Source organism: Oncorhynchus tshawytscha, linkage group LG25, assembly GCF_018296145.1.
Source record: "Oncorhynchus tshawytscha isolate Ot180627B linkage group LG25, Otsh_v2.0, whole genome shotgun sequence".
In the NCBI taxonomy this organism is placed as follows: Eukaryota; Metazoa; Chordata; class Actinopteri; order Salmoniformes; family Salmonidae; genus Oncorhynchus; species Oncorhynchus tshawytscha.
The window spans coordinates 22,943,583-22,967,542 of record NC_056453.1 but is presented as its reverse complement, the minus strand read 5'-3'; the positions used below and the strand labels follow the sequence as shown (position 1 = coordinate 22,967,542).

The following is a 23,960-nucleotide window of genomic DNA, read 5'->3' as shown; positions in this document are numbered from 1 at the left end:
AATTCAGGTTAATTGTTTTTTTAAATGTAAGCCTTAGGGGTCAGTCAGCGGCATATGCGCGATTAATTTGCAGTCTGGACACGGAGGGGTGAACATCTCCTGCTCTGACTGCAGCTGGGAGGGACTGCTGCGTGAGGACTGGGCCACCTGTGAGTGCGTTGGCAGCACTGCACCCATGAGACAGACCATATCTCCCAGGTGAAAAAGACTGCACTTAATTTATGAGCTAAGGGCCTTTATGGCACCATGGCAGAAGTTGCACCAGTCAGATTTTACATTTTTTAAATGAACTTTTATTTAACCAGGCAAGTCAGTTAAGAACAAATTCTTATTTACAATGACTGGGCCAATTATGCGCCACCCTATGAAAAAATATCTGACCCTGTATTAGTTTAGGACCTACTTGTGGCAAGATCTAGGCCAGACGGAGAAGGGTGAATGAAGTTGCCCCTAGACGCTGATCTTAAGTCAATTTAGCATTTTCCTTAACAATGGTTAAGGTTAGATAGGATTGGAGAAGCTGATCCTAGATCAGTTCCTAGGGGAAACTTAATTCCAGAGCAGTCTAGAAGGAGCCTACAACCAGGGACACTGGGAAATTCTGGGTAACCAGCCACAATGCCTTGTTATAATGTGACGGTCCCTACAGGGGAAATTTAGAAAGTACAAAAGCAGCTGATCAAGGTTTGCTGTTTTCTCGTTCTGGTTAGAGGCTGATCCTAAAGTACATCTCAGTTTGTTCTAGACCTTTTTAGACTGTTGTTTACAGTAAAAGAATGAAATAGGGTACATGGAGGAAAATTAGAATTTCTTCATTTATTTAAAGTTGGGGCTGCATTTTACAAACCACATTACTTTCGACATGAATCATAGCATCATTTCAAAATTATACTAGACAATGAACAGAACCCATAGAAGGAAAACAGCATGTTTGTGAATGTCTGTTTTTAAATTAATATAGTGATAAATGTCATGTTGTGTCCTTAAAAATAACAATGAGTAGAGTCAGTAGACCAATGATGTCAATTGTAATACAAACAGCTGACAGGAACTTAAACAATAAGACAATGCACTTTATATACAAAGAAATAGAAAAATTAAGTACATGTACAGTAAAATTACTCTGATCATTTGACACTTAATTACAAAAATGAAAATACCATTTTGTATTGGTTAAATAAAAATCTAAAGAAATTACATGATGTGAAAAGCTTCTTTATTTAATTGTTTACAATACATACGGTAAGAGATCAATGGAGCGCCGATGGCCACGCACCCGTAGGGGATAGCACAAGGACACTGTCAATGGCGTCCATTCAGAAAAGCTGATACAAAAAAAGTTGATATTTGTCAAATCAATCACAATTTACAGCAGACGCTAGTGAAAGTCTACACACCCTTTGCAGTCTTCACATTTTGCCTTAATTAAATCTAAGGGAGTAAATTATTTTTTCATATCGATCTACGCAACCTACTCCACATTTTCAAAGTGAAAGAAAAATTATAGTTATTTGGAAAATGTTCTAAGAAATACAAAATGCGGATGTATTGAATGCTTATGTCTTCACATCCCAGAGTTAATACTTGGTGGAAGCACCTTTGGCAGCCATTACAGCTGTGAATAATCATTTTGAATAAGACTCTACCAACCTTGCACAACTCTTAGGGCAATGTATATCTATTGTTTCTGTCAAAATTGCTCAAGCTGAGTACATTTGTTTGGGAATCATTGATGGACAGCAATATTCAAACCTTGTCTCAGATTTTTAAAGCAGATTTAAGTCAGGAAGGAGACTGGACCATTCAGGAACACTCAACACCTTAGAACGCCATTCTGTTGTGTCTTTGGCATTAAAATGTGTGCAACTGTCCTGCAGAAAAATACAACTCTCAGGATTAGGTCTTCCTCTAACTTCTCATTAATTTGGAACATGTTCTATAACTTTCCTTCACTTAGATCATGTGGAGTAGGTTGTGTCGATCTGTAGGAAACCCCAAAATTCTTATTTTTTTAAATTTAATTTAATGTTAAAGGCAGAAAAATATGAAGACTGTGCAAGTGTTGTGTAACTTTCACTAGGCACTGTATGTGTTCTAACAGGCCTATAATGTGGTTACTAAATAGATTCTGGACCTATCCCCCATGGGGGGACGGGTGTGTGGCGTTTCCATGGTTTTGGTCGAACTCTTACCTAGTCTATGCAATTATTGCATTACACTGATGCTGTCATAACACCCTGCAATGCTGACAGTTTTAGTGTGGTGAAACAGTCCATTGCCCTCTCACCGTCTCTCTTTCTCTCCCTCTTCTTCGTGCAGTTCTTTCTTTTCTTTATTTCTTTCAGTCCAAGAAGAAAATGTTGTTGAACTGTGTCGCACAGAGCCTCTTCACTTCCTCTGTTGGTTGAAAAAAAAACAGGGTTGGGATCAGTAAGTATAACCAAGAAAACATGTGCGATGAGCTCAAAGAAACATTAATTAATCCATCCATGTTGGACCTACCATTAACTTCAATCAAATTGGCATTCTTCTGGTTCAAGATAACGTAGAGTTCTCTCTGGTCCGACTTCTTGCCGACCACCCAGTAGTCTGTCATAGCCTTCACAATGATCTCTTCATCTTCATCAACCCTAAGGCAACATACAAAAATAATATGAGCATACGGACACTGTAATATACTTTACATACAGAGTTGCCAAAACTAGGCCTCCGAGTGCTAACCCTAACAGGGTTTTTGTGGTATTTCATTGGGCATACCTGGCGAAGTCACAGTTGATGTCTCCCAGAATCTTCATGAGGTCTGGGTGGACCGAGGTCAGAGAGACACTGGCTGTCTTCCTCATGTGGATGGTGCTCTTCTCTGCCAGGTTCATGTGGTTGAAGTAGATGAACTTGAACTGGGGCTCCTTGTCCGGCCTGCAACAACACAGAGGGAGAGGATCTCGATTAGAGGTCGACCAATTAATCAGGGCCGATTTCAAGTTTTCATAACAATCAGTAATCTGCATTTTTGGATGCCGATTATGGCCGATTACATTGCACTCCACGAGGAGACTGCATGGCAGTCTGACCACACAAGTGCAGCAAGGAGCAAAGGTAAGTTGCTAGCTAGCTAAACTTATCTTGTAAAAAAAAAATTGAACAATCACTAGTTAATTACACATGGTTGATGATATTACTAGGTTAACTAGCTTGTCCTGCGTTGCAAATAGTCAATGCGGTACCTGTTAATTTATCATCGAATCACAGCCTACTTTGCCAAAAAGGGTGATGATTTTAAAAGCACATTTGCGAAAAAAGCACTGTCGTTGCACCAATGTACCTAACCATAAACATCAATGCCTTTCTTAAAATCAATAGACAAGTATATTGCAGTTAAACCTTTAGTTAAAAGAAATTCATGTTAGCAGGCAATTTTGACTAGGGAAATTGTGTCACTCCTCTTGCGTTCTGTCAGAGTATATGCAGCAGTTTGGGCCACCTGGCTCGTTGCGAACTGTGTGAAGACCATTTTTTCCAAACAAAGAGCGTAATTAATTTGCCTGATTTTTACATAATTATGACATAACATTGAAGGTTGTGTAATGTAACAGCAATATTTAGACTTATGGATGCCACACGTTCGATAAAATACGGAACGGTTCCGTATTTCACTGAAAGAATAAACGTTTTGTTTTCGTAATGATAGTTTCAGAATTTGACCATAATTAATTACCTAAGGCTCGTATTTGTGTATTTATTATAATTAAGTCTATGATTTCATAGAGCAGTCTGAGCGATGGTAGTTAGCAGCAGGCTCGTAAGCATTCATTCAAACAGCACTTTCCTGCGTTTGCCAGCAGCTCTTCGCAATGCTTGAAGCACAGCGCTGTTTATGACTTCAAGCCTATCAACTCCCGAGATTAGGCTGGCAATACTAAAGTGCCTATTAGAACAATCCAATAGTCAAAGGTATATGAAATACAAATGGTAGAGAAATAGTCCTGTAATTCCTATAATAACTACAACCTATAACTTCTTACCTGGGAATATTGAAGACTCATGTTAAAAGGAACCACCAGCTTTCACATGTTCTCATGTTCTGAGCAAGGAACTTAAACGTTAGCTTTTTTACATGGTACATATTGCACTTTAACTTTTTTCTCCAACACTATGTTTTTGCATTATTTAAACCAAATTGAACATGTTTCATTATTTATTTGAGACTAAATTGATTTTATTTATGTATTATATTAAATTAAGTGTTCATTGTTCATTCAATATTATTGTAATTGTCGACTTCTAAAAATAATAATAAATAAATAAAATCGTCCGATTTAATCGGTATCGGCCGTTTTTCGTCCTCCAATAACCGGTATCGGTTGACCTCTAATGACGATCATTACAAGGATGAGAGGTGAGTCTAATGCCAATTTCACATTACTGAGCCGAGATGAGCAGAGCCAAGTAGGACTGTACTGCGCTAGCCTGCTTACTCATTACAAATAGTTGCTGGAACCATACTGGAAAGGCCCATATGAAAATAAAATATCAGAGCCAGCACAATGTTAGGACGTTGCCATGAGGAGCACTGCAGATATTGAGATGAGCGCGATGCAAGAGTATGTGCGCAGGGTCACGGGTGTGTGTCACGCTGCTACACTCGGTAGGCTCTGGGACAAAAACAGGGGAAAAGGTTAGCTTCGTGCTTCAACGCTCTTAGTTGTTGCGGGAAAAAAAATCGGCCCAATATTTCTGTGTACTTTGTGCATCACTGAGTCTACCTTTAAGCAGTACTACACCTCAGGACCATCATCAGTTTATCCAGGTCATTGAGTTCATTGGTCCAATCGTCAAGAGGATGTCGTGGCAAACGCTTACCTTTTTAAAAACGCATGATATATTTTGGACCGTGATTTCTATCATGGCGTGTTGGAACAACACAGGAACTGGAGGCTAGAGGATTAAAGCAACAGTACTGACCCTGATATCCTGCGGTTGACATTGTATTGTTCACATATGTCGGAGGCCAGCAGGGTGAGCTGAGGTCCCACCAGACCATCCAGCTGCTCACAGAACTCCCTCGTCAGCTCCACAGATGCTGGGGGAGAGAGAATATGACCACACGGTAGTTAGAATTAGTAGAATGGACTTTGGAACTTCTAAGAATTTCTAAGGTTTTTTCTTTCACAGTCCACATAATATGGCAATGCCTTAGAATTTTCCATTGCATTATTCACAGAACATTTTAACGGCAGACTCAGAGAATGCTGAGAAATTATGTAATAAGCATCAGCCCAGCTGTTTGGGGGGAGGGGACTGACCAAATGATATGAGAGGATACTCACCACTGATCATAAAACAAACCGCTGCACTCATCGCCTGAAATAAAGAGCAGACGATGTGCAGTTTGAATATAATGGGTCTCGAGAAAATAATACTATAATTTAGAACTTATTACCAATTACATTGAGTTTATAAATCATTTAAAGAAGCCATTTGAGATACCAACGAACAAAGCCAATTCCCCCAACAGAGGTCATATCCCAGGTTAAACCTTCTCTTTGTTCTTCAGTAATGAAATAATAACAGATTACCACATTTTCTGCCAAACAAATAATGGGTTGGGAGTACTGCCTGTCTCTCTCTTAAAAACACAAAAGAATAAAGTATCTACTGAGTTCGCACAAAACCCAGCAGGGCTCCAGACCACAGTTCCCTGCTCCTCAGTTCTGTCCCAAATGACGCCCTATTCCCTATGTAGTGCACTACTCTGGACCAGAACCCTGCACTACATTTGACTAGATCCCTATGGGCCCTGGTCAAAAGTAGTGCACTATATAGGGAATAGAGTACCATTTAGAATGATACCCTCTCCTCACCTTATAAACTATCAGATGCAGCTCCTCATAACTGTCCTCTGTGTTGACAAATATTCTAGGGAACCGGAATTTGGCCTCTGGGTCTTTGAGGTTAGCAGGTCCTGTCAAAAACCTGAGGGTGGAAAGAGGACAGGATATGACGGCGTATGCATCACAGCTCATCACGATTATTTTGATTGACAAGGGTGTTTCACAATTACAAAACAAATTTAGTTTGATGCAAATCAAAAACTGTTTTACCTCACACAAAAAAATGAATCCCCAAGTCAATCTAGCCATTTGTAAATGTATATGTGGATGTACAGTTTGCATACTGTGTGTATCCCTTCCATAATTTGCACTGTCACAGTTTTCCCCCACCCTTGGGTGGGTCTATCCCCCCCACTCAGGAGTCACACTGGCCTGGCAGTGGCACACTCTCAGGGATCACTCTTCCTCCAACAACGGCTCTATTTCAATGCATTCATATTAAGTGCTTGTATTCTGTCTTCTCTGTGCTTGTATTCAGATCTAAATAAAAGGTTGTCTGTGTGTTTGACTACTTTCTGCTAAGTAACTTGCCCTAAGAGGATAACCTCTTAATTCTACCCATTCTTTGAGATCATTTATTCACCTTCCCTTCTATTAAGTGATCGCTGCTCTGACCAGACAGGATAGATGAAAACCATGTAGTGGAACCCCTTCTTTCCCCTTTACAGCCGTGTTGAATCAAATCAAACTTTATTTGTCACATGCGCCAAATACAACAGGTGTAGTAGACCTTACCGTGAAATGCTTACAAATCAGTGCTTGGAAGGGATGCAGGAAGGATTGTGTTTTAGAGTATTCATACAGAGACTACAGAGCACCTCTGCTAATAATCTCATCCTCCTCTCCTGCGCTCTCCTCCTCCTCTCTCTCCTACTCTGTCCACCTCAGGCACAGAGGCCTCTAGGGTGGACTAGGCTACACAGAGACTCTGTTAACTAGCTTAGCTCTCCTTCCTCCTCTCTGTTAAGTGTAATTTCCCTTCCTTTGTGTCTGTGTGTGGGACGGTAGAGATAGAAATCTCATTATTGTCAGTGGGGTAAGACCACATCACGTTGGAACACTGATCAGTAATCCTCCATGTTGTTATAACAATCAGACTGGATATTGCACATGCCGGACCACCAACACACTAATTACTAATTACAACCTAATGTTAGCATAATAATGCTTTCCTATCATACCAGAACTATCAAACATAACACCTCCTATTGTGATATCACTGTTGATTTTTATTGCTTTCACTTGATAATCTAAAACAACATATTCCTCCATCGCTTTGTTGAAATAACAATATATGCAATAAAAACCATCATGGATGAACACGATAAAGTCATAATTCCATCCATCCCCTCAGGTTAAATGTATCAGTCTGCTATAGTCAGATTAGCAGCAGATGTGGCATGGCTAGAAGGCTCCAACCTGACATGATGATCTGGTATCCCTGTCCTTCTGCTCCGAGATCGCAACGGACCAGAGCCCCAGGGAGGGAGCCTGGCCCAGCCTAGCCAGGAGACCTGGGGGGAGGGGAGGGGGAGGCAGCGGACCAGAGAGGGCGTTTAAGGACTTACCTCCCATAGTGAAGCAGATTCCCTGCCACCTCTGGCCTTAAGGGAGAGTCCCTACCAGCCAGCTGGAGAGAGAAAGGGAGGATGAGGAAGAGAGATGGGGAGGGAGAGAGTTAGAAGAGAAATGTTGGAGAGAGAGAAGCTGCTTTAGTATAACTTAAGTCATTATCAACTTTGTCTGAGCCTGTGGGGTATCAATGTGTGGTCAACTTTAAATGTGCTTGTTACACAACAATACATTCTTCGTGTGGCATGATGCCATTGTGGAGCAGGTGTTGGAAGAGTTCTGGCAACGTTGAGGGAAGGTTTAGGCAGAGGATCAGAGTTTTAATAGAACAGAGGCAAGGAAGTGGCAGTTGCTTGCGCTCTAGCTCCTCTGTGATCCCTCTCCCTCCCTCGCTCCCGGATCCCTCCTCTCTCGCTCCCTGATCCCTCTCTCCCTCACTCCCTGATCCCTCCTCTCTCTCTGATCCCCCTCTCCCTGATCCCTCCTCTCTCCCTGGCTCCCTGATCCCTCCTCTCTCTCTGATCCCTCTCTCCCTGATCTCTCCCTCGCTCACCCCCTTGCTCCCTGATCCCTCACTCTCTGATCTCTCCCCTCGCTCTCTGATCCCTCCTCTCTCCCTCTCCTCGCTCTCTGATCCCTCCTCTCTCCCCTCGCTCTCTGATCCCTCCTCTCTCCCTCCTCGCTCTCTGATCCCTCCTCTCTCTCCCCCCTCTCTGATCCCTCCTCTCTCCCTCGCTCTCTGATCCCCCTCTCTCTGATCCCTCCTCTCTCCCCTCGCTCTCTGATCCCTCCTCTCTCCCCTCGCTCTCTGATCCCTCCTCTCTCCCTCTCTCTCTGATCCCTCCTCTCTCTCTCTCTGATCCCTCCTCTCTCCCCTCGCTCTCTGATCCCTCCTCTCTCTCTCTGATCCCTCCTCTCTCCCCTCGCTCTCTGATCCCTCCTCTCTCCCTGATCCCTCCCTCCTCCCTCTCTCAATCCCTCCTCTCCCTCCCTCCTCCCTCTGATCCCTCCTCTCTCTCTGATCCCCCTCTCGCTCTCTGATCCCTCCTCCTCTCCCCTCCTCCCTCTGATCCCTCCCTCTCTCCCTCCTCTCTCTCTGATCCCTCCCCTCTCCCCTCGCTCTCTGATCCCTCCCTCTCTCCCCTCGCTCTCTGATCCCTCCTCTCTTAGCTCGCTCTCTGATCCCTCCCCTCTCTCTCGCTCTCTGATCCCTCCCTCCCCTCTCTCCCCTCCCTCTCCCCTCGCTCTCTGATCCCTCCTCTCTCCCTGATCCCTCCCTCCTCGATCCCTCTGATCCCTCCCTCCCTCCTCGATCCCTGATCCCTCCCTCCCTCCCTCCTTCCTCTCCCCTGATCCCTCCCTCCTCGATCCCCCTCCTCTCTCCCTGATCCCTCCCTCCCCTCTCTCTCCTCCCTCCCTCTCGATCCCTCCCTCCTCGATCCCTGATCCCTCCCTGCTCTCTCCCTGATCCCTCCCTCCTCGATCCCTACCTCCTCTCTCCCTGATCCCTCCCTCCTCAATCCCTCCCTCCTCGATCCCTGATCCCTCCCTCCCTCCTCTGATCCCTCCATCCTCGATCCCCTGATCCCTCCCTCCCTCCCTCCCTCCTCTCCCTGATCCCTCCCTCCCTCCCTCCTCCTCGATCCCTCCCTCCCTCCTCGATCCCTCCCCCCCTCCTCGATCCCTGATCCCTCCTCGACCCCTGATCCCTCCCTCCCTCCCTCCCTCCTCGATCCCTGATCCCTCCTCGATCCCTGATCCCTCCCTCCTCGATCCTGATCCCTCCCCCTCCTCCCTGATCCCTCCCTCCTCGATCCCTGATCCCTCCCTCCTCGATCACTGATCCCTCCCTCCTCGATCCCTCCCTCCTCGATCCCTCCCTCCTCGATCCCTCCTCCCTCCCTCCCTCCTCGATCCCTGATCCCTCCTCGATCCCTGATCCCTCCTCGATCCCTGATCCCTCCTCCTCCCTGATCCCTCCTCGATCCCTGAACCCTCCTCGATCCTGATCCCCCCCTCAATCCCTGATCCCTCCTCAATCCCTGAACCCTCCTCGATCCTCCCTCCATCTCTCCCTCCTCGATCCCTGATCCCTCCATCCCTCCCTCCTCGATCCCTGATCCCTCCTCGATCCTGATCCCTCCCTCCTCGATCCCTCCCTCCATCTCTCCCTCCTCGATCCCTGATCCCTCCATCCCTCCCTCCTCGATCCCTGATCCCTCCCTCCTCCCTCCCCTCCCTCCCTTCGATCCCTGATCCCTCCCTCCTCGATCCCTGATCCCTCCCTCCTCGATCCCTGATCCCTCCCTCCTCGATCCCTCCCTCCTCGATCCCTCCCTCCTCGATCCCTGATCCCTCGATCCCTCCCTCCTCGATCCTGATCCCTCCCTCCTCGATCCCTCCCTCCTCGATCCCTGCCTCCTCGATCCCTCCCTCCTCGATCCCTGCCTCCTCGATCCCTGCCCCTCGATCTCCCTCCTCGATCCCTCCTCCTCGATCCCTCCCTCCTCGATCCTCCCTCCTCGATCCCTGATCTCTCCCTCCTCGATCCCTGATCTCTCCCTCCTCGATCCCTGATCTCTCCCTCCTCGATCCTGATCTCTCCCTCCTCGATCCCTGATCCCTCCCTCCTCGATCCCTGATCCCTCCCTCCCGATCCCTCCCTCCCGATCCCTGCCTCCCCCTCCCTGCCTCCTCGATCCCTCCCTCCTCGATCTCTCCCTCCTCGATCCCTGACTCCTCGATCCTGATCTCCCTCCTCGATCCCTGATCTCCCCTCCTCGATCCCTGATCTCTCCCTCCTCGATCCCTGATCTCTCCCTCCTCGATCCCTGATCTCTCCCTCCTCGATCCCTGATCTCTCCCTCCTCGATCTCCCTCCCTCCTCGATCCCTGATCCCTCCCTCCCCGATCCCTCCCTCCCTCCCCCTGATCCCTCCCCCTCGATCCCTGATCCCTCCCCCTCGATCCCTGACCCCCCTCGATCCCTGATCCCCCTCCTCGATCCCGATCTCTCCTTCCTCTCTCTCCCCTCCTCATCTCTCCCTCCTCTCCCTTCCTCTCTCCCCGATCCCCCCTCGATCCCTCCTCGATCCCGATCCCCCCTCCTCGATCCCCCCCTCCCCCTGATCTCTCCCTCCCGATCCCGATCTCTCCCTCCCCGATCCCAGATCTCTCCCTCCTCGATCCCGATCTCTCCCCCTCCTCTCTCCCCCTCCTCGATCCCGATCTCTCCCCTCCTCGATCCCCGATCTCTCCCCCCCTCGATCCCTCCTTTCCTCTCCCTCCTCGATCCCCGATCTCTCCCCCTCTCTCTCTCCCCTCCTCGATCCCGATCTCTCCCCCCTCGATCCCGATCTCTCCCCTCCTCGATCCCGATCTCTCCCCTCCTCGATCCCCCTCGATCTCTCCCCTCCTCGATCCCGATCTCTCCCTCCTCTCTCTCTCCCCCTCCTCGATCCCCGATCTCTCCCTCCTCTCTCTCTCCCCTCCTCGATCCCCGATCTCTCCCTCCTCTCTCTCCCTCCTCTATCCCTGATCCCTCCCCCTCGATCCCTGATCCTCGATCCCCCGATCCCTCTCCCCCTCTCTCCCCCCTCGATCCCCGATCCCTCCCCCTCGATCCCCGATCCCTCCCCTCCTCGATCCCCGATCTCTCCCCCTCCTCGATCTCTCCCCCTCCTCGATCCCGATCTCTCCCCCCTCGATCCCTCTCCCCTCCTCGATCCCGATCTCTCCCCCCTCTCTCCCCCTCCTCGATCCCGATCTCCCCCTCGATCCCGATCTCTCCCCCTCGATCCCGATCTCTCCCCCTCGATCCCCTCTCTCCCCCTCCTCGATCCCGATCTCTCCCTCCTCTCTCTCTCCCCCTCCTCGATCCCGATCTCTCCCTCCTCTCTCTCTCCCTCCTCTATCCCCCCTCCCCCTCGATCCCTGATCCCCCTCCCCCGATCCCTCCCCCTCGATCCCGATCCCTCCCCCCTCTCCCTCTCCCTCCCCCCTCGATCCCGATCCTCCCCCTCGATCTCTCTCCCCCCCCCTCGATCCCGATCCCCCTCCTCGATCTCTCTCCCCCCTCGATCGATCCCCCCCCCTCTCCCCCCTCGATCCCGATCTCTCCCCCTCGATCCCGATCTCTCCCCCTCCTCGATCCCGATCTCTCCCTCCTCTCTCTCTCCCCTCCTCGATCCCGATCTCTCCCCTCCTCTCCCTCTCTCCCTCCTCTCCCCCTCCCCGATCTCTCCCTCCTCTCCCCCCTCCTCGATCCCCGATCTCTCCCTCCTCTCCCCCTCCTCAATCCCGATCTCTCCCTCCTCTCCCCCCCTCCTCGATCCCCCGATCTCTCCCTCCTCTCTCCCCCTCCTCGATCCCGATCTCTCCCTCCTCTCCCCCCCTCCTCGATCCCGATCTCTCCCCCTCTCTCCCTCCTCGATCCCCGATCTCTCCCTCCTCTCCCCCTCCTCGATCTCTCCCTCCTCGATCCCCTCCTCTCCCTCTTTCTCCCTCCTCTCTCCCTCCTCGATCCCTCTCTCTCCCTCCTCGATCCCCCTCTCCCTCTTCTCCCCCTCCTCGATCCCCTCGATCTCTCCCTCTTCTCCCCCCTCCTCGATCCCCGATCTCTCCCTCTTCTCCCCCTCCTCGATCCCCCTCTCCCCCTCCTCGATCCCGATCTCTCCCTCCTCTCTCTCTCCCCCTCCTCGATCCCGATCTCTCCCCCTCCTCCTCGATCCCGATCTCTCCCTCCTCTCTCCCTCTCCCCCCCTCCTCGATCCCGATCTCTCCCTCCTCTCCCCCCTCCTCGATCTCTCCCTCCTCTCCCCCTCCTCGATCCCCGATCTCTCCCTCCTCTCCCCCCTCCTCGATCCCGATCTCTCCCTCCTCGATCCCCCTCTCGATCTCTCCCTCCTCGATCCCGATCTCTCCCTCCTCTCCCCTCCTCGATCCCCCTCTCTCCCTCTCTCTCCCCCTCCTCGATCCCCCTCTCTCCCTCCTCTCTCCCTCCTCGATCCCGATCTCTCCCTCCTCTCTCCCTCCTCGATCCCCGATCTCTCCCTCCTCCTCGATCCCGATCTCTCCCTCTTCTCCCCCTCCTCGATCCCGATCTCTCCCTCTTCTCCCCCTCCTCGATCCCCCTCTCTCCCTCTTCTCCCCCTCCTCGATCCCCCCTCTCTCCCTCTTCTCCCCCTCCTCGATCCCGATCTCTCCCTCTTCTCCCCCTCCTCGATCCCCCCTCTCTCCCTCTTCTCCCCCCCCTCGATCCCTGATCCCTCCCTCCTCGATCCCTGATCCCTCCCTCCTCGATCCCTCCCTCCTCGATCCCTGATCCCCCTCGATCCCTCCCTCCTCGATCCCTGATCCCTCCCTCCTCGATCCCTCCCTCCTCGATCCCTGATCCCTCCCTCCTCGATCCCTGCCTCCTCGATCCCTGCCTCCTCGATCCCTGCCTCCTCGATCCCTGCCTCCTCGATCCCTGCCTCCTCGATCCCTGCCTCCTCGATCCCTGCCTCCTCGATCCCTGCCTCCTCGATCCCTCCCTCCTCGATCCCTCCCTCCTCGATCCCTCCCTCCTCGATCTCTCCCTCCTCGATCCCTGTTCTCTCCCTCCTCGATCCCTGATCTCTCCCTCCTCGATCCTGATCTCTCCCTCCTCGATCCCTGATCCCTCCTCCCCCGATCCCTGCCTCCTCGATCCTGATCCCTGCCTCCCGATCCCTGATCCCTGCCTCCTCGATCCCTCCCTCCTCGATCTCTCCCTCCTCGATCCTGATCTCTCCCCTCCCTGATCTCTCCCTCCTCGATCCCTGATCTCTCCCTCCTCGATCCTGATCTCTCCCTCCTCGATCCTGATCTCTCCCTCCTCGATCCCTGATCTCCCCCCCTCCTCGATCCCTGATCTCTCCCTCCTCGATCTCTGATCTCTCCCTCCTCGATCTCTGATCTCTCCCTCCCCGATCCCTGATCTCTCCCTCCCCTCTCTCTCCCCCTCCTGATCCCTCCCCCCTCGATCCCTGATCCCTCCCCCTCGATCCCTGACCCCCCTCGATCCCTGATCCCCCCCTCGATCCCGATCTCTCCCTCCTCTCTCTCTCCCTCCTCCTCTCCCTCTCCTTCCTCTCTCCCCCCTCGATCCCGATCTCTCCCCTCCCCGATCCCGATCTCTCCCCCCTCGATCCCCTCTCCCCCCATCGATCCCCGATCTCCCCCTCATCGACCCCCTCCTCTCCCCCTCACCGATCCCCCCTCTTCCCCCTCACCCCGATCCCCCTCCTCTCTCCCCCCTCATCGATCCCTCCTCTCCCCCTCATCGATCCCCCTCTCCCCCTCATCGATCCCGATCTCCCCCCCTCATCGATCCCCCCTCCTCTCCCCCTCCTCGATCTCCCCCTCCCCCGATCTCTCCCCCTCCTCGATCCCGATCTCTCCCCCTCCTCGATCCCGATCTCTCCCCCTCCTCGATCTCTCCCCCTCCTCGATCCCGATCTCTCCCCCTCCTCGATCTCTCCCCCTCCTCGATCCCGATCTCTCCCCCTCCTCGATCCCCCTCGATCTCTCCCCCTCCTCGATCCCTCCCTCTCTCCCCTCCTCGATCCCGATCTCTCCCCCTCCTCGATCCCCGATCTCTCCCCCTCCTCGATCCCCCCTCTCTCCCTCCTCTCTCTCTCCCTCCTCTATCCCTGATCCCCCCTCTCTCGATCCCTGATCCATGATCCCCCGATCCCCTCCCCCCCCCTCGATCCCGATCCCTCCCCCCTCGATCCCCGATCTCTCCCTCCTCGATCCCCGATCTCTCCCTCCTCGATCCCCCTCTCTCCCGCCTCGATCCCCCTCTCTCCCCCCTCCTCGATCCCCTCTCTCTCCCTCCTCGATCCCCTCCTCTCTCCCCCCCCTCGATCCCCGATCTCTCCCTCCTCTCTCTCTCCCCCCTCCTCGATCCCCGATCTCTCCCTCCTCTCTCTCTCCCCCCTCCTCGATCCCGATCTCTCCCCCCCCTCCTCGATCCCCCCTCTCTCCCTCCTCTCCCCCTCCTCGATCCCGATCTCTCCCTCCTCTCCCCCTCCCGATCTCTCCCTCCTCCCCCCCCTCCTCAATCCCGATCTCTCCCTCCTCGATCCCGATCTCTCCCCTCCTCGATCCCCTCTCTCTCCCCCTCCTCGATCCCGATCTCTCCCCTCCTCGATCCCCGATCTCTCCCCCTCCTCGATCCCCCTCCTCGATCTCTCCCTCCTCTCCCCCCCTCCTCGATCCCCCCTCTCTCCCTCCTCCCCCTCCTCGATCCCCCCTCCTCTCCCCCCCCTCGATCCCCGATCTCTCCCTCCTCTCCCCCTCCTCGATCCCCCTCTCTCCCTCCTCTCCCCCCTCCTCGATCCCCCTCTCTCCCCCTCCTCTCCCCCTCCTCGATCCCTCCCTCTCTCCCCTCCTCTCCCCCTCCTCGATCCCGATCTCTCCCCCTCTCCTCTCCCCCCTCGATCTCTCCCTCCTCTCCCCCTCCTCTCCCCCGATCTCTCCCTCCTCTCCCCCCCTCCTCGATCCCCGATCTCTCCCTCCTCTCCCCCTCCTCGATCCCCCTCCTCTCTCTCCCTCCTCTCCCCCTCCCCCCCTCCCCGATCTCTCCCTCCTCTCCCCCCCTCCCCGATCCCCCTCTCCCTCCTCTCCCCCCCCCGACCCCCCTCTCTCCCTCCTCTCCCCCTCCCCCCGACCCCCGATCTCTCCCTCCTCTCCCCCTCCCGATCCCCCCTCTCTCCCTCCTCTCCCCCCCCCGATCCCGATCTCTCCCTCCTCTCCCCCTCCCGATCCCCGATCTCTCCCTCCTCTCCCCCTCCCCGATCTCTCCCTCCTCTCCCCCTCCCCGATCTCTCCCTCCTCTCCCCCTCCCCGATCTCTCCCTCCTCTCCCCCTCCCCGATCTCTCCCTCCTCTCCCCCCCCCTCGATCTCTCCCTCCTCTCCCCTCTCCCCCTCGATCTCTCCCTCCTCTCCCCCCCCCTCGATCTCTCCCTCCTCTCCCCCTCCCCCGACCCCGATCTCTCCCTCCTCTCCCCTCCCCCCTCCCCGATCTCTCCCTCCTCTCTCCCCCTCCCGACCCCCCTCTCCCTCCTCTCCCCCTCCCCGACCCCGATCTCTCCCTCCTCTCCCCCCTCCTCGATCCCTCTCTCCCTCCTCTCCCCCTCCTCGATCCCCCCTCTCTCCCTCCTCTCCCCTCCTCGATCCCGATCTCTCCCTCCTCTCCCCCTCCTCGATCCCCCGATCTCTCCCTCCTCTCCCCCCTCCTCGATCCCGATCTCTCCCTCCTCTCCCCCTCCTCGATCCCGATCTCTCCCCCCCCTCTCCCCCTCCTCTCCTCCTCGATCCCCCCTCCTCTCCCTCCTCTCCCCCTCCTCGATCCCGATCTCTCCCTCCTCTCCCCCTCCTCGATCCCCCTCTCCCTCCTCTCCCCTCCTCCTCGATCCCGATCTCTCCCTCCTCTCTCCCCTCCTCGATCCCGATCTCTCCCTCCTCTCCCCCTCCTCGATCCCGATCTCTCCCTCCTCTCCCCCTCCTCGATCCCGATCTCTCCCTCCTCTCCCCCTCCTCGATCCCGATCTCTCCCTCCTCTCCCCCCTCCTCGATCCCGATCTCTCCCTCCTCTCCCCCTCCTCGATCCCCGATCTCTCCCTCCTCTCCCCCCCCTCGATCCCGATCTCTCCCTCCTCTCTCCCCTCCTCGATCCCGATCTCTCCCTCCTCTCCCCCCTCCTCGATCCCGATCTCTCCCTCCTCTCCCCCTCCTCGATCCCGATCTCTCCCTCCTCTCCCCCTCCTCGATCCCGATCTCTCCCTCCTCTCCCCCCTCCTCGATCCCGATCTCTCCCTCCTCTCCCCCTCCTCGATCCCGATCTCTCCCTCCTCTCCCCCCTCCTCGATCCCGATCTCTCCCTCCTCTCCCCCTCCTCGATCCCCGATCTCTCCCTCCTCTCCCCCTCCTCGATCCCGATCTCTCCCTCCTCTCCCCCTCCTCGATCCCCGATCTCTCCCTCCTCTCCCCCCTCCTCGATCCCGATCTCTCCCCTCCTCTCCCCCTCCTCGATCCCGATCTCTCCCTCCTCTCCCCCTCCTCGATCCCCGATCTCTCCCTCCTCTCCCCCCTCCTCGATCCCCGATCTCTCCCTCCTCTCCCCCCCCCTCGATCCCGATCTCTCCCTCCTCTCCCCCCTCCTCGATCCCCGATCTCTCCCTCCTCTCCCCCCTCCTCGATCCCCGATCTCTCCCTCCTCTCCCCCTCCTCGATCCCGATCTCTCCCTCCTCTCCCCCCCCTCGATCCCCCCTCGATCTCTCCCTCCTCTCCCCCCCTCGATCCCGATCTCTCCCTCCTCTCCCCCCTCCTCGATCCCCGATCTCTCCCTCCTCTCCCCCCCCTCGATCCCCGATCTCTCCCTCCTCTCCCCCCCTCGATCCCCGATCTCTCCCTCCTCTCCCCCCCCCCCGATCCCGATCTCTCCCTCCTCTCCCCCCCCTCGATCCCGATCTCTCCCTCCTCTCCCCCTCCTCGATCCCCGATCTCTCCCTCCTCTCCCCCCCCCTCCTCGATCCCCGATCTCTCCCTCCTCTCCCCCTCCTCGATCCCCGATCTCTCCCTCCTCTCCCCCTCCTCGATCCCCTCTCTCCCTCCTCTCCCCCTCCTCGACCCCGATCTCTCCCTCCTCTCCCCCCCTCCTCGATCCCGATCTCCCCCTCCTCGATCCCGATCTCTCCCCCCTCCTCTCCCCCCCGATCTCTCCCTCCTCTCCCCCCCGATCCCCGATCTCTCCCTCCTCCCCCCCCCTCGATCCCGATCTCCCCTCCTCTCCCCCTCCTCGATCCCGATCTCTCCCTCCTCTCTCTCTCCCCCTCCCGATCCCCCCATCCCCCCTCGATCCCCCCCCCTCGATCCCCGACCCCCTCCCCCCCCCCCTCGATCCCCGACCCCCCCCTCGACCCCCCCCTCGACCCTCGATCCCCGACCCCCCTCCCCCCTGATCCCCCTCCTCGATCCCCCCCTCGCCTCGATCCCCCCTCCCTCGATCCCCGATCCCCCCTCCCTCGATCCCCGACCCCCCCTCCTCGATCCCCGATCCCCCCTCCTCGATCCCCGATCCCTCCTCCTCGATCCCTCCCTCGATCCTGATCCCTCCCTCCCTCGATCCCTGATCCCTCCCTCGATCCCTGATCCCTCCCTCCTCCCTGATCCCTCCCTCCCTCGATCCCTGATCCCTCCCTCCTCGATCCCTGATCCCTCCCTCCCTCGATCCCTGTCTCCGATACCTCCTTCTCACCCTCTCTCACCTCTGGTTCAGAGTGTCTGGGGAACAGTGACGTCGTCAGGTACTTGTACAGGATCCGCATATCATCCTGCTCCAGACCACTCCTACATGGGGACAACAAAAAAGGGGGACACACCTTTGTTAGCATCAAACACTTCCTGTTCATGTTCAGTCTGTTCAGGAGTATTGATGAACTAAACCCATCATCTCCATGGCTCACCATGGGCCCAATGCTATCATAACTGCTCAAATAATTTGATTAGCTATCAATCAAATCATTAGGATCAATCAATTATCACTTAATCCCCAGATTACATACTGTAACGGGTCAGACTAACAGTTAAAAGTGAGAGAGACATGTCAGGGTATTAATTACTGTAATCAGATTGTGTGTATTTAAGGCATCTTCTGTCTCCCAGCCATGCCCAAGACAACCCCATACCTAGCCCAGCCTAACGAGATAAGGAGCATTGCCACTGCTGCCAGGCTCCCCCACACCTTGCAGTGGTAAAGGGCTGCAAGAAGGCACCAAGGGCCTGCAGGAAGCCCAATAACCTCCCCCCTCCTCTCCTCCTGGCATCCCAAAAAACAGCCTACTAGGCCTGGCCAGTTGAATGGTGAAGCAGCCTGTGCCTCAAGATCACAGAAGAATGCAATTCAGAGCTTATGTTGTTCAACGATTTATGTTAGCATTGGCAAATTGTAGGCTAAATTTGGTTTCTACATGTGGGCAGGTGTTTTAAACCAGAGTACAGCAGACAACCCCCACACATCCCACACACGGTCTGCTTCCCCCAGCCGTACCATATCAGCTGGTCGTTGTAGAGGAAGGCTGTGTATTTGATCAGGCTGAGGCTCTCCTCCACTCTGTTTACGAATGACTGGATCTTCAGGTAGGTCATCTTGTCCAGGGGGAAAAAGGCAATCCCACCGAACACGTCCAGCAGGTCACAGGACTGCAGGTGCAGCGTCTGCAGGTACTGGAGGAGACCAGGGATAGAGGACAGTTATACATGCAGCCATGTCTCCGTTTGGTTAATAGACATCAGGGATACGTGGGGAAGGTGAGGTGTTAGCTTAGAAAGCAAAGTTATACGCACATCCCATTGTGATCAGGAGCCAATGCTGAGAAACCTCATTAAGAAACACAAAAGGGCTGCACACTGTATGCCTGGACAACACAATGCTCCTATTTCCAGCTTCAATGGCAGCCATATTTCTGTCCAAGGTGGATCTCAGTTAGGTCAAAGCTGGAGATATTAGTTTACCCGCGTAGTGCTTACATTGCTGTTCCCAAAGACACGAGAGGACACTAGAATTGCAAGAACATTTCAACCTGGGATACGATACAGACACCATAGGCCTTCTCTGTGTGAGTTACATACTGGAAAGGAGAAGCCCTTGATAGGATTAGGGAGAGCTGGGGGTTTCCTTTGTCTAGGTATGAATAATGAACACAGGTCATTGCGGCCAATGGGCTGGGCCTGTAGTATGGAGGATGCTGTGACCAGCTCTCCTTGAGAAAGGCACTATTTCTGAGTAGTGATAATTAGTGGGGAAGTCATATTTGAAGGTCACTTATGACTGACATCTGACCCTGCATTTAGTCACTAGAAACTCAATACAGAGTCTACCACTCTAGACGGCTAGAAGAACCAGTAGCATTCCTGTCTGTCAAGCAGGCGGCCAGGCCTGGAAACCACCACCACACCTTTAGTAACGTGGATAGCATACAACACCAGATGTGAATGTTTTCACTGTAAAAACAAAAGGACATCTAAGAGGTAGGAACTACTAAGAAGTAAGAGTCGATGTGTGTAATATATATAGTTACAAAGATTTGCAAATGAATTTCACAAGTAGTCAATAATCTGGCATTGAAATAGCAGTGCCCCGCCCCTAGGAAAACTTTGCTGAGAAAAGACTGAAAATATGCATAGATGATTTCTGTTGAACTGTCCAATCAAGCTACATTACTCAAAGTATATAATGTACAATAGTAAAACAGATGTTCTGCATCCAATAAGACATGAAAAATCACCTCATCACCTAGTACCACCCATCATCATGTATATAGTTGCAGAGACTTGAAGTATATACTATGTAGCCTAGTGTTTGTTCTGTTTTACCCTGTAAAAGAACTTGTCAAGCTTCTGCATGAGCAGCTCCACCCCGCCTGCTTCCATTGCTCTGCCAAATGTGCCGTTGAAGAGCTGGAGAACAGAGCAACAAAAAGATCCATCAGCAAACCACATCCTTTCTAAATGTCAGTCTCTCACACAGTCTTTACTAGAGAATGTGAGCTGGTTGAGGTTTACTCCCGAGTCCCAACCGGATGCTCACCTTGTACATACTGTAGCATTCCCGTAATACTGCACCGTAAACTGTGTCCTACACAAATAAGAGAATAAACAACTGAGAAAGTTATAAATGTTCTGCACAAAAGAGTTGAATTCCCTCATAAATGGACCAGACAAACACAAAATATACACAAATAAAAGATGCAACAAATTAAGTCGTACAAGTATTTCCTCTTCCTGATATTCTATTGTGGGAGGTCTCCCATCTTTATTAGGTTTTTCTACCATCGGGTTCCGCACCACCTGGAGAAGCAAACAAGGACAGGTTGAGGAGAGGTATTATCTATTCAAAAGTATCCTAGGAGACCTAATGACTCAGAGCTCAACCGCTCTATACAGCACATTCAGAAAGTATTCACACCCCTTCTTCCACGTGTTGTTGTGTTACAGCCTGTATTTATTCAATTGAGATTTTGTGTCACTGAGCTACACACAGTACCCCATTATATTAAAGTGGAATTATGTTTGAAGAAATGTTTAAAAAATGTATTACAAATGAAACGTCTTGTCAATAAGTATTCAACACCTTTGTTATGGCAATCCTAAATACATACAGGAGTAAAAATGTGCTTAAAAAGTCACATAATAAATTGTATGGACTGACTCAGTGTGCAATAATAGTGGTTAACATCTTTTTTTATGACTATTCTCTGTTGACTATTGTCTGTACCCCACACATACAGATAATTGTAAGGTCCCTCAGTTGAGCAGTGAATTTCAAGCAGAGATTCAACCACAAAGACTAGGGAGGTTTTCCAATGCTTCGCAAAGAAGGACACCTATGGTAGATGGGGTAAAAAATAAAAATAAAGCAGACATTGAATATCCCACTGAGCATGGTGAAGCTATTAATTACACTTTGGACGGTGTATCAATACACCCGGTCACGATACAGGTGTCCTTCCTAATTCAGTTGCTGGAGAGGAAGGAAACCACTTAGGGATTTAGTGAGAATTTTTTTTTGACAACAAAACGTGAAATAAGTGGTATGAATCATTTCTGAAGGCACTGTATATACTAAAAATAAAGGAACTGGGGCGGCAGGGTAGCCTAGTGGTTAGAGCTTTGGACTAGTAACCGGAAGGTTGCAAGTTCAAATCCCCGAGCTGACAAGGTACAAAATCTGTCGTTCTGCCCCTGAACAGGCAGTTAACCCACTGTTCATCATTGGCCGTCATTGAAAATAAGAATTTGTTCTTAACTGACTTGCCTAGTAAAATAAAGGTAAAAAAAAAAAGTGTAAATTAGTTGGAAAACCAATGTACCATAACGATCCAGAAACTGTCCTCTGCTTCAAAGAAGAACTGCCTGTTCTTCTGTGTGTGTAGGGATTTAGCAGGCTTTGTTGGACAGAAGGTTCTGGAATATAGCAAAGATGGTGGTTGGGATAGGGGATATGAATCCAATACACATAACTAACAGATGTGAGATGTTACTTTAAGATAATTGATTAGTTAGTAGTTCCCGTGTACCTGGTAAACTGTACAATGGCCTCACAAAGACCGACATTACGGATCTTCTCATTCTTCTCGACCTCACTGGGATGGTAGAATAAAATCTTCTTCTCCTCCTACAATGCACACAAGAAGGCAGTTTCCACGAGGCACCGTATTTGAATGGAGACCACAAAGTTACCAGATAATCATATTGGATCATTTACAGCAGTAAACATTGAGCTGATGAACAGTGTGTTTGAAGTTCATAGTGAGAACATGTGAAACACACAGGAAATAAAAACAACCAAATGGAGCTCACCTCTCCCTCTCGTGACCCAAATGAAGGATTATAGACGAAAAAGCTGAGAAGAGATGGGGTGTACTGTTTCTCTTGCATTCCCGAAGCCATTCTCGGACTGCAACAGAGGAAGATGCTGATCAACTATCTGTGACTGAACAGATGGAAAGATGTATCACAATGAGACCTGGGTTTTACCTGATCATCAGCATTAGTGTGGTTTGTGTCTGGACGTCCTCTGTTCCAGAGTGAATTTAGCATGCTTTGTGGCTGCAGACAAAAAGAATATCAGCTCAGCTTTAAAAAAACTACAAATACATTTGAGAGTTTCAAGTTCCTTTGTGTCCACAACACCAACGAACTATCGTGGTCTAAACACACCAAGACAGTCGTGAAGCGGACACGACAACACCCTTTCCCCCTCAGAAGAATTAAAAGATTTGGCATGGGTCCCCAGATCCTCGAAGTTCAACAGTTGCACCACCGAGAGCATTCTGACCAGTTGCCTGGTATGGCAACTGCTCGGCATCTGACCGTAAACGGCTACAGAGGGTAGTGCATATGGCCCAGTACATCACTGGGGCCAGGCTTCCTGCCATCCAGGACCTATATACTAGGCGGTGTCAAAGGAAAGCCCGACAAAATTGTAAAAGACTCCAGTAGACTGTTCCCTCCGCTACCACACAGAAAGCAGTACCGGAGTGCCAAATCTAGGATCAAAAAGCTTGTGAACAGCATCTACCCCCAAGCCATAAGACTGCCGAACAATTAATCAAATGGCCATCCCCTCTATTTGTTTTTACACGGCTGCTACTTGCTGTTTATTATCTATGCATAGTCACTTCACTCCTACCTACATGTACAAATTCTCTCTACTAACCTGTACCCCCCCCACCCCCACCCCACATTGACTCAGTACCGGTACCCCCTGTTCATAGACTCATTACTGTTATTTTATTGTGTTACTTATTGTACATTTTTCCTTTAGTTTATTTGGTAAATATTTTCTTAACTCTACTTGAACTGCACTGTTGGTTATGGGCTTGTAAGTAAGCATTTCACGGTAAGGTCTATACATGTTGTATTCGGCGCATGTGACAAATAAAATTTGATTTGATCATTTCAGATTAAGAGAATCAGTGAGTCATGGAATTTGGTCTGTTAACTTTAGGCAGTAAATTGCATCAAAAGCTCAATATCTCAAATCAGGCTGAAAGATAAGCATGCATTTTCTGATTTGAACAGAGCATTATTACCTTCCACTGACACCAGCTATACTAGTTAGCTGTATAAATGTATCCTAACTTCCACACCTCAGGCGCATGGCTAATTGATCCCGTTTATGTGGCTTGCTAGTTGGCATTGCTACAACCTATTATTTTTAATAAGGCCCAGTGCAAGTTAGCAAGTTAGCATGCTAGCTACCTACGTTAACCAACTCGCTCAAACAAGTCCACAACACAGCTAGCTAACAAGCTAGCACATCGGCCTAAATATCCAGTTGGGGACAACGGGGATTTTTTTGCCATCTGAAAAGACAAATGTGATACAAAACAACGAACTAGCTAAATGTATACTGTTAAAACGTTAATTTGTTAGATACAGCAAGCTAGCAATTAGCCGACGTTAGGTGGTTAATTTGTATGGTTGCACTGCAGCAGTGTCAACAATCCGCTAACGTTGTGTTCGCATCGATCTGGGAAAACTATTTCTTTATCACAAATTAATTCGACTATAAACACAACGACGCGACTTACCTTTTACTGTATAAAGTCAGCACATGCAGATAATCTCGTTTGTTGTTAACATTAGTAACAGATACAGTAGAAAAGCCGCGATCAATGACAAAATCCGCGCACACTTCCTGCTTTGACAGCATCTCATGTGTTACAGTAAAAACTGATCGGTGAGATTTATTGTACTTAAACTATGGTTCCACAATAAAACTTCCTGTGATGTCCGTGCCTTTCCAGATTGCGCATAAATCAGGCCTATATACCAATACAACGTTGAAGGAAAACATTGATTGTTCTTGATGATCATGGATTGGTCTTTGTTTAATGAAAATGTAGCCTGAGCAGCCACTGGTGGGCTTTATGGATCTCCACTATCATCTGAGCTTGATGTG

General features: G+C 51.6%; 1 protein-coding gene across 2 annotated transcripts; it reads right to left on the bottom strand.

The window, feature by feature from the left end:
• Positions 1-796: 796 nt before the first annotated feature.
• ccz1 (CCZ1 homolog, vacuolar protein trafficking and biogenesis associated) lies at positions 797-23,742 on the bottom strand. 2 transcript variants are annotated; one of them, XM_024388015.2, is made up of 17 exons: positions 23,590-23,742; positions 22,031-22,102; positions 21,854-21,950; positions 21,571-21,668; positions 21,364-21,457; positions 20,261-20,341; positions 20,082-20,129; positions 19,868-19,951; positions 18,543-18,718; positions 17,761-17,842; positions 7,460-7,521; positions 5,862-5,973; positions 5,328-5,361; positions 4,963-5,080; positions 2,758-2,916; positions 2,503-2,630; positions 797-2,397 (listed from the first exon to the last, which is right to left on the bottom strand). In XM_024388015.2, the coding sequence occupies exons 2-17, from the start codon at positions 22,042-22,044 to the stop codon at positions 2,342-2,344; spliced, it is 1,443 nt and encodes a 480-aa protein (XP_024243783.1). In that variant the 5' UTR covers positions 22,045-22,102; positions 23,590-23,742; the 3' UTR covers positions 797-2,341. The 2 variants fall into 2 exon arrangements, with proteins under 2 accessions (XP_024243783.1, XP_024243784.1); XM_024388016.2 differs by lacking the exon at positions 22,031-22,102 and having other exon boundaries at positions 21,854-21,986; positions 23,590-23,727.
• Between the last annotated feature and the right edge of the window lie 218 nt (positions 23,743-23,960).

What these genes read in the sequence shown, in the direction of transcription:
- ccz1 (XM_024388015.2), bottom strand. An exon ending in TTGGGTCACGAGAGGGAGAG is followed by an intron (nt 21,669 to 21,853) that starts GTGAGCTCCATT and finishes TGTGCATTGTAG; the next exon opens with GAGGAGAAGAAGATTTTATT. An exon ending in TGCATCTGATAGTTTATAAG is followed by an intron (nt 5,362 to 5,861) that starts GTGAGGAGAGGG and finishes TCTTTATTTCAG; the next exon opens with GCGATGAGTGCAGCGGTTTG.